This window comes from Protopterus annectens, chromosome 14.part0, assembly GCF_019279795.1.
Source record: "Protopterus annectens isolate FY-2018-M chromosome 14.part0, PAN1.0, whole genome shotgun sequence".
Taxonomy (NCBI): domain Eukaryota; kingdom Metazoa; phylum Chordata; order Ceratodontiformes; family Protopteridae; genus Protopterus; species Protopterus annectens.
In genome coordinates, this window is record NC_056748.1 from 748,989,024 (window position 1) to 749,003,485 (window position 14,462).

At 38.6% G+C, this 14,462-nt stretch overlaps 1 protein-coding gene across 2 annotated transcripts in view; it reads left to right on the forward strand.

The window, feature by feature from the left end:
• Positions 1 to 14,289, forward strand: part of TWNK (twinkle mtDNA helicase) — a 289,758-nt gene extending 275,469 nt beyond the window's left edge. For both annotated transcript variants that reach the window (XM_044056485.1, XM_044056486.1), the window contains one exon: positions 12,791 to 14,289. In XM_044056485.1, the coding sequence (XP_043912420.1) occupies positions 12,791 to 13,078 (288 nt within the window). In that variant the 3' untranslated portion in view covers positions 13,079 to 14,289. The remainder of the gene's footprint in view (positions 1 to 12,790) is intronic.
• Positions 14,290 to 14,462: the final 173 nt, after the last annotated feature.

Genomic DNA, 14,462 nt, shown 5'->3' on the forward strand with positions numbered 1-14,462 from the left:
CGAACTGGGTGGGATCCAGAGTTTGGAGGTTACCAATGTTTTTGTTTATGAGTTCCATGATGAAACGTTCCATGGCTTTGCAGACCAGGCTCGTCAGGCTAATAGGTCTATAGTTCCTGGGATCAGTGGTGGCTCCCCCTTTGTGGAGTGGGATAACTGTTGCTGTGTGCCATTCAGTGGGCACAAAGCCTGATGCGGGGCTATTATTGAACATGGTGCTTAAGTGGGGAGCCAGTTAATTCTGAAGTTCGTGTAAAACGCAGCCTGGGATGTTGTCTGGTCCCATGGATGCTGTAACTCAGAGCAGATCTGGGTGTTGCCATTGAGATTCTTGACATAGCTATAGAATGCTTTGTGGTTGTCCTTGGAACTAGTGGCGATTTTATTTTCGTAGCTAGCTATGGAGGATCTTATAAGGGATCTCAGCTTCTTACTGAGGCTGACCAGGGAGCTCCACCACTCATGGGATTTTACTCTCTTTTGCAACAGTTTCTTCCTTCTGTTGTACAGTTTGTTTATGGCAGGGGACCACCAGATAATAAAGATAAGACGCCAGATAATAAAGATAAGACAAAACCAAACAATACTTTGTAGAAGCACGAATAACCTTCCTTTGAGGTTTACCCAAATTTGTGAGTGTGGCTGTCAGTCTGGGACAGTTGTTCCTATTATGAGGGTAAAACTTCAGTATTTGAAGATGTACATAGTTTTGTGTATTAGTATTAAGTTAATAGGTTTTAGGGGTGTATTGGGGTGGGTTTTTTTGTTTGTTTGAGGACTTTCAATAAAAGAAAATTTAGTAAGATATGACATAGGATGAAATGGATATGACAAGAAACAACTGTATAAACAATCAATATGCCAAACAGTAGTGTATACATGCAAAACAAAAGCTAGAAATACACAAAAAACAAATAGACACTTAAAAGCTGTTGTACATAAAAGGTGAGAACAATAACTGACACTTTCTGTATTATTTTTAAATGTAAATGGTCTCACAGATATATACAAAAAAGAACGAGTAGTAAATTATATTGAAAATGTAGAGTACACATAACTATGCTACAGGAGATGCATTTGGAAAGAAATTAACATGTGAATTTGATAAAGAAAGGTTTTCAGGATGGTTAGTAAGCAGAATATCTGGGGCAAAGGAAAATAGGAATACTTATATTAGTTGCAAGAGGAGCTCCAATAGTGATAGAAGAGGATAAACAAGGTACTAATGGTAGATTTGTAGTACTAAGGGGCTACTGGCAAGGGAGGAGGATTACACTGGCCTGCATTTATATTCCACCCTAAACTGCTATAATGAAGCTTAAGAAAATTCTAGGAGAAATGATCAGCTTTTAGCAGGGAATATTACTTATAGGTTGGGACTGAAATTTGATTTGCAGTAGTGAAGATGTATCTGGGGGGCCTAGAAGAGAAAATATAATAAAGGAGAGTAGCTTTTTGAAGAAATTTATGGAAATATTTGGTGTGGAAGATGTGGATCAAGTAGCAGGAATTCAGAGTGAATTTACATATTATTCCCCAAGATACAAAAACTGGTCTAGATTAGACAGAGCATATATTTCAGAGGAACATGTGCATTTAATTGACAGTTTTAATATGCATCCACTAACTATTTTAGATCATGCAGCAATAATAACTAAAATAAAAATGCAGGGTAATGAAATAAAAATGAGATACTGGTGCTTCCCCACCTATCTGTTGAAAAGAGAAGAATTTAAAAAATGGCTAGTGGAAATTATTAGGGAGTTATTAGAGAAAATAGAAGTTTCTTCTGAAAATATAGCTAGGGAGCGGGATAAAATTAAAGTGGAGTTTAAAAATAGGCTGGAAATAAAAAAGGGATGGTTAAGAACTAACAAATTATTTAGAGGGATTGACAAAGATTAAAGTATTGCAGAATGGAGGAATCTCGCAGAACAAGAGGAGGAGCAATTGCAGAATGCTGAACAGAAAATAAGGGATTACCTCGATAATATGCATGAGTTTAAAAAGATTGCTGTTATGCAACTACTTTTGATAACAACTCGAGCACTAAATTTTAGCATGACGACTCGGGCAACAAAAAGTAGAAAGGCTGGTCTCTAAGCTTAGGGAACCTATAACCAGGAAGACAATAAGAGATCCTGTACAGGTACTAGAAATAGTTTAAAAAATTTATGAAAGTCTGTATAAAGCAGAAAGATACATAAATCAAGAAAAGGTACAGATGGAAAGGTTTATGGAAGAACTAAATATGCCAAGGTTAGAGGTAGATGAAGCTCATTTACTAACAGGATAGGAGGTGATGTATAACCAATCTACAGGAAAGTCCCTAGGAATAGATGGTACTCCTGTGGAATTTTGGATTCTAGGAGGGAAGAAAACTTACAAAGATCTGGATGGGTTTGACATGTTTTGGTGTGTTTTATGTTGGCCAACTGCCTCCTTTCCCGGATTAAAATTCCTGTGATGTGAATGTTCGTTAAAGTTTTTGGTATTGTTGTCTTGGTTAAGTAAAATTCGATTTAATGCACTTTTGGTCTACTCAAGTAGACCCCTATTTGCAGAGGATGATATTTTATACCTGATAAAACCAGACTAGGACATTTCAGTGGTGTGGAACATTTTGAGACAGTTTTAAGTCTTTTCGGAATACAAAATTAATGAAGCTAAAACAAAGGCAATTGCTGTAAATTATGTACACACACACACACACACACACACACACATTGGTTCAATAATATCCATATTTATGGAGAAATGATAAAATGAAGTACTTAGCAGTGTGGATTAAAAAGGATTCTGGTGTGTCATCTAAGGTTATGAGGGATGAGACTAAACAAAAGATAATAGCAAGATGCAAGCAGTTAAAATTATTTTAGTCCCTTTAATTTTATACACAGGTCAGGCATATTTTTATCAACCAGAGGAAAAGTTGTGGATAGCAATTAATAAAAAACTGAATGATTTTGTCTGAGATTGGAAGATGGCAAGAATCAAGTGGGATAAGCTGATTCTTCTAAGAGAGCAAGGAGGTCTGGGATTACCTGATTTGAAGGGGTATTTCAGAGCTACACAGTTAAGATTCCTATACATAGCACAAGCAGAAACCTGTAATTCAAAGTGGAAAGGGGCGGTGATGAAATAGGGGGGAAGCTCAAGAAACAAGGAAAGAATGGGATTTGGGATGGAGATTCTTAAGGAGAATAACTAACCATACAGAATATTATATTCACAACGTAGCAGAAAGTACTCTAAGAACTAAGCCATCACGTGAATGGAGAAAGGAGATTCTGCCAATAGGGATGACTGCAATTAGGGATGAAGACAATAGACAAGAAGGAGCTGGAATTTATTGGAGAAAATAGGCAAAAAAACAAGGTATTGAGAGCAAGTAATTAGAGAGGGAAAGGTAATAGAATGGGAAGAGGCCAAGAATTTATTTGGACTGCAGGCTTGAGATTGCCTTCCCTATCAAGGATTGATATCAGAGTATAGGCAAAGAGAAGAAAGTAAGGGGTCCTTAGCAAAAGACCAGCAACACTGGTAGAGTTAGAAACTGCTGTTAAAAAAGGAATAATCAGTAGAGCATATACAAATATTGCATGATAACTATAAGAACCAATCAGAGGAGGTTAGAAAGGATTGGGAAGGGAGATTGGATAAGCAATTCACAAAGGAATAATGGTAGGATATATGTCTGTCTCCTAGATATGCAAATCGATTAGGATCTTTGCTTGGAAGTGTTCGCATAGGTATTGTTATACCCCAAGTAGACTCCAAAGAATTTTTCCTCAAGTAGATAGCAAATGTTGGAGGTGTGATGAGGAAGAAAAACGTAACTGGGAACATATTTTCTGGGAGTGTAATTAGTTTGGCAGACTTTAAAAATTCCCTGCAGACTACTGTATCAGAAATACTAGGTGAGCAAATTGGTATGACTAAGGAAATTGTTTTTGAGCTATGATGTAGAATTAGAATTGTCTAGACATGGTAAGGCCTTGCTAAGTCTAATTATGGTGTCTGCCAAAAAAGCAATTACTAGGAAATGGAAATCACCATCTAAACCAACTGTACTAGAAGTAGTGAATATAGTAACAGAGATAAAACATCCGGAAATGAGATCTTTAGAAAAGGGTAGGTGCAAATTCCATAGAAAAAAATGGAATTGTGGGAACAGTACATGCAGATGAGGAATGAGGTTTAAAAGAAGGCAGGATTTGAATGAGCTATGTTTGACTGACAGTGGGTGGATAGATTATAAGTGATTTATAATGTTTACAACTAAAATTATATCAGTATGTTTTGTTTTTATTTATATAAATGTATGATTGTCTATATCATAAGTGATAATTTAATTAAAGATGTTTCTTTATTTAAAAAAAAAAAAAAGTATTCGACTCCCAACACAACACACATGACCATATCGTATAGTGTTTCAACTTTTAAACCCATAAGGCATACCACCACACAACCCAGTATTTTGGTCATAGCACATTCCATTGACACATACAGATGTCTCATTGACCAAGCTAAGTAAGGAGAGAGTCACAGTTAGTTGGCTTTCAGGTGTCAGGATCACTTAGATCTTCGGTTGTTGAACCAAAACTACCAGTATGACTCCGTTATAGTCCATGTGGGCATAAAACAGCTTCAGACATACCACCCTGGACTACATAAAGAGACATATTGGAACTCTTGGATTGTGCATCTCTGGCCTGTATGAGCCTAACATTGAGCAGCATTTTGCCTTTCTTCTTTCTTCTAGGATGATGCCACAGTATGAACAGAAAATAGTTGACTTTAATAATTGACTTAGAGTATGGTATCATTCGAAGGGTGGGTGAGTACAGTATTTGTCATACTGGAAGGATATGGTTGACAGTCCATGCTGATATGACAGGTATGGTCTGCTCCTGTTCTTCTGTGATTTCAAATATTGGCTAAAATATTGTATACCACCATACTGCCTTTTTAGGCATTGCCAACCTGATAAATCTACTTACATAGCTAAACCAGCACAGGAGAATCTGGAGGTTTTTACTGCTTAATGCCAGGTTTTTAAACAAGAAACTCCACTCCCTGCAAGCTCACCTCTTTCTGGAGAATATAGATGTCTGTGCAGTTACTGAGACATCATTTAAAGCCACTGATAGCACCCCAGTAGTACAGGGCTACAATGCCTTCCACGCATTTACACCAACTATTGCACTGGAAGTGACAAAAGGAGGAGGTGTCTCTGTTTACCGTAAAAACACTACCTCAAGATCGATCTGTCCATACGATGCGCTTGAGCTTCTCCAAGTCCAAATTACCTTAAAATCCTATGCCATTTCCTTGCAAGCTGTAAGTCCCCTCTGTGACCCAGGAAACCCATAATACATACATAAGTATGCTAGAGATGCTGCCCATTCAACCTAACTGTTTACTCATGGGTGACTTTAACTACTCCATTCTAAACTGGGAATCATACACAACCCTGAAGGATAGGCCCAAAGATTCATGGATTTTGTAAATGCAAACACCTTGGACCAGTTAGTCTGTACACCAACTAAGGCTGCAAATATCCTTGTCCTCAGAAACATTGCACTCTGTAGTGTAATGTCCTTTCTAGTCTAATTGGACCATAAAGCTGTCTGCTTTGAAGTAAAGGCAAAACTAGGGACACCGGCTATCCCTGGAACTTTTAGGAATTATTCTAGGGCAAATGTTGTACTACAAAGTGACACTCTGGCAAAATTTCAAGTCCTCCGCCATCTGTGAGAACATCACTGCCTATGTGAACTCATTCACAGAAACCCTGTGTAATTATATTAATAGCTGTACCTACCCAGATTGAGCACAGGATCAACTCAGAAAAGAATCCAACCCGTTGGAATCCTAACATCAGTAGGTTGCTCAACAAAAGGAGGAAATTCATGGCAAAAATTAAGATGTGTAATGCCCAACAAGGTAAAAAAAAATCCCTCCTCAACCTAAACAAGCAACTCATGAGGATAATAAAGTCCTCCAAAGCCATATTTGAGGTAAAATTAGCCTCCTAGGCCAAGGACAATCTCAAAGCTTTCTTCAGCTTTGTCCATAACCTCAAAGGCAGTACACAACCGTGTACCAAATTAATTGTAAATGATGCCAGTTATATGGAGCCAAAAGATGTATTAAATATCCTAGCTGACAGATTTATCTCCAGTTTTACCTCCTCTCCCCTTCAGATGCCCGTCAGGAAACAACCCACATTAATAACTCCTCTGTCACTATAGAGCAGATGCTCAAGTTGCTGTCCAAGGCCAAGAGCAGTGCATTGATGGGTCCCGATAGTATTCCAGGATATCTCCTTAATAGCATGAAACATTTACTGTCAGGACCACTAGAAACCTGTTTAACTGCAGCCCGCAAACAGGCTTCATGCCAGACAAATGGAGGACTGCATCGGTTATCCATCTGCATAAGGGTGGTCCATCCATGGACCCAGAAAATTATCACCCCATAAGCCTGATTAGCCTAATATGCTAAGCTATAGAGAGAATAATTGTGGATATCCTAAATGTCAGTATATGTAATCTACTGTCATCAGACCCAGCTCAGTTTGGGTTTGTCAAGGGCAGGTCTTTCCTACTCGACCTGAAGTATGGTGCATACTGCCTACCTAGACCTGTCCAAGGCATTTGAAATAATGCCCCACTCTAGCATTGAGAAAAGCTCACTAAATTTGTTATAAATTCCTGCATCACCCCTTATCAAGGGTACTAGAACTAGTCAGAGATTTGGGATGAATGGCTAGACTTAAAAAGGCCCTTGTGGTCATTAGCCTAGTAAACACCTGTAAACTTATGAACCTATGGATAGCCAACTGGCTTACAGACAGGACTAAAGAAGTTAGAATAGAGGAGTCTTCCCTCCACCAAAAGGCTATTTACTAGTGGGGTTCTTCAAGGCTGAGTGCTGGGACCACTCCTGTTTGGCATCCACCTCTTTGAACTCAGATCTAATGTCAAAGGCCTCTGGCTGACCAAGTATGCAGATGACTGCAAATTGGGCATAGTAACTGAATCGCCCAAAGACACAAATATTCTCCAAGAAGGCCTTACACAAACTAATAACTAGTGCCAGAGTCATGAGCTAAAACCTAATGTCATCATAGTATATTTAGGAAAGATGGCGACCCTAGCAAACTATTTCTGTGACGATACACGCCTAAGAGTTAACTCTGTAGTTGGTGATTTGGAAAAGCATGTAGACACAGTGATTTGGCTTTTGACCATCATGTCTCTACTGTAGTGAGAATATCATTCTATGTTGCATGACTTATAAGCAGAGGTATGGCATTTAGATCCAAGCATGTCATCATTCTGTTGTACTGTGCTTTTCTTAAGACCCAGTCATTGATTGCTAAACCTCCCAGGCTAGGCAAATGCAACAACTGGAGCATCCTCAGACTCTTCATAAAAATAATACATTGTGTGGAAAATGAGTCTTATGCAGACCATCTAAAAGCTTTGTCCTTATATTCAGTCTCCTACAGCTTGCTGAGAGTTGACCTATACCTGGCCAAGAAAGCAACATCCGATCCAGCTCTAATGGACCTGTTGCACATCTGTAAAACAAACTACATCAGGAACACCTGATCCAGGGATCTAAACTTTCCTGCAAAGTAAATAGGTCATGCTGGAGGGACAGGTATGTGTCTCAGAAGTTTCCCCCTTTTCTGGAACAGGCTTCCCATCCATGTGAAGCAGAGTTCTTATCTGCACTTATTCATGTGTAACTTGGATCACTGGATGGAGAACCATAAATATACCCCTGGTCTGGCACTCATGATGTTTCTCTCTATAGGTATGCTTATCAGACTAATCAGGCTTATGAGTCCCTAGTTCTCTTGGTCTGTGGGTGGATCACTCAACTATTTCTCTGAAAGCAGGCATAACGTCAAAGGCCTCAAGCTGACCAAGTTTGCAGGTGATTGCAAATTGGGTGGATTCATTGAATCCCCAAAGACACAAATATCCTCCAAGAATTTGATAAGGGTCTTGTGGTGGGGTATATATGCTTGGGCATGGGTGACCAAGCATTTACAGGTTTAAGCTTGCAAGTGCTTGGTCAGCCATGCCCTAGAATATATACCCCCTAAAAAACCTTTGTGAACCAAAACCTATCAAATTTTACTGGGAAGTATGGCTATGCTTAAAAAAGCCCCCTAGATTGATAGCCTAGTATTCTGCTGTGATACTAATACTTGATCTCAGACTTTGAAACTCTTTACTGATTGTATTCCTGTTGTATAACTCCTGTTGGGAGGCCTGTGCCCTCTACATAAGCTGTTGGACTGTGGCACTATTACTTGTAATCTATCTTTTGTAGCCTAGTGTAATGTTCTAATACACTTTTCATGAGAGATTTTATTCTTCCCAAATCTCTTTAGTAATTTCTAATAACCTCCCAAGGAATGCCTGTCCTAAAGCAGCTCAGAAGTACTAAACCCTTTTGACGCCTGCAGTACGTCTGTGATGGCTAGTAGTAGCTGCTACTGTTATTGGACCTATTTCTTCCCATTCTCTTTGATGACTTTTCTTAACATCTCTTTCAGGATCTTGGCGAAATGCTTCACTAGTCTGTATGGGTTGAATTGGAGAGTTACAGGTGCTTAGTGGTGTAATTTAGAATTACTAATATGATCTTGAGTTCATTGTCAGACCTGACTAGTTGCCTGTTGATGTACCTTTTCAGAACATCATGGTGTACAGGTATCTCAATTATGAGAATTGGAGTCAAATGGTTTTTAAAGTTTGGGTTTGGAAATGTTTTTCTGTCTCTCAGAATATCATTTACAAAAAAATATATATCATTTGTTTCATTATGTCTAGATAAAAAAACTTTAAGACCTCTGCCCCCCCAGCACATGGCAGCAGGTTGTCTCATCATTGCATTTCATAAGGGTCTGAGTACCCTTAGTTGTACAGTACTTCCTGTTTCTCTGTAGTTCTCCCTATACAGCAAAAATGTTGTAGTTCAAAATAGGGATAGAAAGTAGGAGTATTTGTGGTAGGTCCCTCCCCACAGAGCAGGTTATCTCTCTCTCTCTCTTCTCAAACCTCATCCCCCCACTGGGCCTTTTTAAAGTTTATAACCATCTTACTTGGAGATCATGTAAACCAGGGGCTCCTCCTGCTACCAGAGATAATGTAGTTTCATTGTCTTAGTCTTCTGTTAGGAAAAGTAGTTCATAACCAGCATGTTGTGTAATCACCAGTTGTTTCTTTAGAAACCTCATGTTTCTTCCTGACGTGGTCCTGGTGTCTAACACTCCATTCCTTTCTCTTTATACTTGTTATAACCTGGTTCCCAGCAACAGCTATCACTTCTTTGCCTTTTCCTAGTAGAGCTCTGAACTGTGAGGATCTCAAAGATTGATGAGCATCCATTAGGAACTTACTTTTCTGCATCTCTGTCTACTGCTTAGAGCTCGCCTGTCCCTTCAGTTTAGTAACCATTCCCAGTCTACAGAAACACTTTAGGTGTAGGAGGGCTGCACAGTCTTTCCCTCTTTGTATGTTAACCCATATCTTTGTTCCTTTATGGCTCTCTAATGTTACGCCATGGCTTTCAGTGTATTCTAATTTGTTAATACTCATGGTTCTAGGGTGCTAACCATCCCCCTTTTCAGAAGATAGCAAAGGTAGAGCTGGGGACTGATTTCCTTGATAGTCAACCCTGTAAAGTGGGTTTATGATTTATCAAAAGCACTACCCCCTTCCAACTGTTTCTGTAATTCTCTAAGGTGCGAGAAGTCATTCCCAGTTATCATGTTGTACATTAAGCATGGGACCATGGCAACAGAGTGCAACATTTTCCAAGTTCATTTTGAATTTCCACCGGGGCAGTGGGATTTTGTTTCCATGGATACACACTTCTTCCACAGCCTTCATTCTTATAGTCTTCTGCTTGCAAGAATACTGCCCTTTTATAGTGATGACCATACTACCTGAGACTAAGCAGCGTTTGTAGTTCCTTCCTGTCTGCTAACAGAGTTCACTTTATTTAGGTGTTGCAAAATAACAGAATTAATTTTTAATCATTCTAGCAGGGGTCATAACACAACCCATAGTTTCTGCATCATTCACATGTCTTTCAGTAGTTTTCTACAGTTCTATCATAGTAATGCCACTAGACCAAAACGTCTTAATGTGGCCCCTTTTCCTTAACTTAAAGTACATTTGCATTTGATCTACTCAATTTATTAACTGAGTCTATGTCTATTAGGGCAGGTCAATATCATGTAGACCTTTATGACATAAAATTATTTCATTAATGTAACAAAACCTTCAGTCTTTGTGGTCTGATTTACCCACCCTCTTTTTAATCACGGTCTAAAAACTGCTTAAACCTGTCAATTGCTATTTTTTTTGTCATTGTTTCTTTACTATTGCAATCCTTTGAGTCCAACCATAAAGACACCGTATGTTTCAACTCTTGGCAACTGGAACTTTATCACCCTGTGTTTAGGAAAAGTCATCTCATGAAATGTCCAAGCTTGGGTCTCTTCTTTGACCCTAAATCAAGCAACCCAACATTTTTTTTTACTTTTCCGGAGTCTTCATTTTCTTTCCCTTTCATGTCAATGAGTACATGGAATAGATCTCCATCAGTTCTTTAAAACCATACTATCCCAGTTGGCCTGGTCTCATCCTTTCTGGCTGGCAAACAGCTCAAAGTGATGATACAAGCCTCCAAATCCTCTTTTCAGGTTAGAGGCTTCAGCAGTGACATGGCTGTTGGCGTTGCATTTGACAACCACTGCCATTCCTTCATCAGTGGCAGTGACCATTTGGAGGAATTGCTGCACCATAATCAACTTGTCAATACAGAAGCAGTTGTGCTGTCTTGGGAACAGGGCACACACTACTGAAGCAAATATCTTCTCTACGTCGCTGTACTCTTTTTATCTCCTACTCTTTTTTTCTCCTAAGATTCCTTACCTGCTCTACTTTACCTTTGGACAGCTTTTGTGACTATAGTAACCAGCATTGACTTCATGTATCTTTTACATCACTGCCTGCTGAATTTTATAATTCTTGCATTGTGTGTAGAGTATTTAAGTTTCTTATTTGTATCTTTGACCAACTTTGTACTTGAGTTTACACTTGTATTTGAAACTTTTCAGTGCATATTGTTATACACTAACTTGCCAAGTTTTCTGTGAGGAGCTTTTCTCCCTGGTCTTCCACTGAAAATAAGCTTATGCTCAGTTGGACATACCCCGTTAACAAATGTCAGATAAATGTCTTTGTCTCTTTGGGACACATAGTTGGCGTCTTAAGCAGATATATTCTCTTACAGAGAGGTCACAAGCCCCCAATATAGGAAGATGCTGTGAGGAGCCCAGCATAAGCTTCCAAAGCAGCAAGCGAAGACAGGTGGGCATAATTTCTGAAAGGCTGCAGGAATTAACTTAGCAAAACATTTTCAGCACCAGCAGACCACAGAGAACTGTTTTTGTAAGAGGAAAATTTCAGTTGAATGTGACAGATTAAGTTGGGACTTTAGTTGAGATGATTAAGCTGAAATTTATTCTGCATACAACTGCATGAAAACTTAATGCCACTGAGACAATAGTCTTTTGTATAAAACAATTTTATTTACAAAAAGGGACTTGCAGGCTGGCCTTTCCAAACAGAATTAGCATCTTTGATATTTAGCAGAAAGGAAAACCGCAATATCTTCCAGAAAACATAGGTGCTGAACTCAACTTAAATGCAACGTCTCTAGTTCTGTTTTTCCTCCAGGCACACAGGTTCCATGTTTCTCTCTCTTTCTCTGGCAGACCTTCTTGTGGATAAATGTTTTTTCTCCAGTGCCAGTACTCTGGGCCTACAGTCCCCTTCTGCATGGATGACAACTCTCTCTCTAACTTTTGAGTAACTTGTCACTGCCTTTTGATTTGGGTTGCTCAACCCCTTCTTTTACATGCAACTTCACTGACACCTGGATCTGCGTGCCATCCGTATGCAATCCCTGTTACGCACAAATCTGCAAAATTAACACCAGTTCTTCATGTTTTCTATGCATATTTTTGTTTTACAGGATTATTAACATAGTTTACACTCTTCAGTGGTGAAAACCTCAACAGTATATTACAGTATACATTTTGACAGTCTCTTTCAGCTGATCGAGATTGGTTTGCTAATTTTCTTTTGCTCAAACTTGTAATACATGGTTTCTTCGTAATTATGTGCATGTTGTAAGTTATTAACTTGTTTTTGTAGGTTTGAAATGTATTGATTTCTGTAGACTAGGAGATCACAACATCTTGGAGAAAGAGGCATTTCCTTTTTGCAATGAACTTTGTTAGAATTTAGTTTAAAACGCTCTGACATACTTATGATTGTACATCATTTTTCAGATTACCTGACTGATTAAATGGATTTTATTTACTCAAGGCTGTAATTTCAGGACATTGCGTTTAGTATTGAAAATGCATAGTGTCCAGAAATATGCACTGTCTGGGGTTGGGGGTGTAATCTGCAAGTAACTGTACAGTTCAAAAAATCCCATTATATGTATCTAATAGAAAGAAAGGAAGAAAGGGGAGAGAGGGAGAGTCATTTTGAGACAAGAGTTGTGTGTATTGTTTTCTGTTGACATTTTTTTATCTGCTACCACGTCAGAACTATACCAAGCCTAAATTTAGACTGTGGTCGGGTGCGTAGTGGTCTGCACCTGTATCCCCATAACATGATTGTCATTTGTGAGGTCAGTTGCACGCTTAATTTTTCTTATTTTTTTTCCTTTGTATTAGGCCAGCCAGGAAGCTGATAATGTTCTTATCCTGCAGGATAGAAAGCTGTTGACAGGGCCAGGAAAACGTTCCCTACAAGTTGCAAAGAACCGGTTTGATGGAGATGTTGGAATCATTGCTCTAGAATTCAACAAAGATTCACTGACTTTCGGCTCTCCCAAGGGCAAACCCAAATTGAAGAAGGTCAAAGAGGATAATGCTGTGCAGCTTAAGAATCCGGAAGAAGAGAAAGAGAAGAAAAAAAAGAAACGAGTCTTGCCTGAGCCCACTAATACCGCTGTGAATTAGAAAGTGTGCAGCTGCAGTTTAGCATACTGGTAAAAAGTCTGGGCTAGAACCACTAGGGGATACTGAGTTAATAATTTTTACTCTAAGCTTGTGCTAGTTGTCCAGACAAAGGGAGTTGAGAATTTGTATCACAAATTTATTGTGTATGAGCACTGAAGTAACTGCCCTAATTATAACTGTGGGGAATGACTTAGATGCTGCAACAATATGCTAAAGTTTTCTGAAGCATTTAATTGCAAAACACATACATGATAATTTTTTTAAAAAATGTAGAAATCACAGATTTATTATGTGATGCTGTCTGTTAGCTCCTTCATATGGGTTGAAATGGGCCAACAAGCTGAAAATGTATGACATGTCTGCACTTTTAGGAGCTCGTTGGAGAAAGCAGAATAATGAATTCCTCACATAATGTGCTTTTCAGTAAGAGCCTAAATGGTAATCCTGGGTAAGTGAGTGAATGGAATAAGATCTTGGTGCACTATAAATGTATGTAAATATGTCGTACAGTGAGAGGACAGAAATGAAAGTCAGAATGAGAAATGTATTAATCTTCTCATCGCTAAACAGGCAAGATTCAAGACTGAAATCTGGGCTGAGAATCTGATATACAGAATTTGTGTGTCTACACTTCTGTGGCTGCTATGTAGCAAAGTCTTGACACCCCCAGGTTAGTAAGCAGCAAATGGAGGCAGCATTGTACTTCCTCTAAATTTGGATTTGCTTCTGATAACACTAACATGCACATTGTCTGGTTATGAGCGAGTCCTTTAACTGTACTAAAAGTTCCTGAAACTAGACTGAGTTATCTTTGCTGTTTTTTTACCTTTGATTTTAAGCTGTGAATTTGTAGTGTTGAGCAGCATTTAGCAGATGACAGCAGTGTTGAAGGCTCACTTGTTAGCCAAGTGAGTGCAGAAGTCCCAGAACTCGAAAGTCACATCAGTTTTTTTTTTATCTGGTAGAGGTAGAGGAAATTGAAACCATGAGATTATCCTTTGCCAACATTATTGCAGACTGTAACACATTTGATACAATGTTAGATTGTGGTATTTATTCATATTTGACTACTTGAGAATGTAAGCTACCTGTTACTATTTTTGTAATCTTTGCCAGCTATGTAAATGCATTCATTTGCCTTCTGTTAAGGGCATTATATGTGTATTCCAGCAGGTTGTTTTTTGTTACTAAATTTGCACCTTTTAACTAAATTTCTTCAAAAGGTTTGAGTTTCTGTTTTAGAGAGTTCACGTCATACCTTGCTGCTTGTTAGACTGCAGAGAAGGATATAAATAATTTAGTATTAAAACCTGACTTTGTAATGTATGAAGTAATGTTTAATCCTGGAGGAGTCCTTGATATCTTATTTGTTTGGAAAATTTGA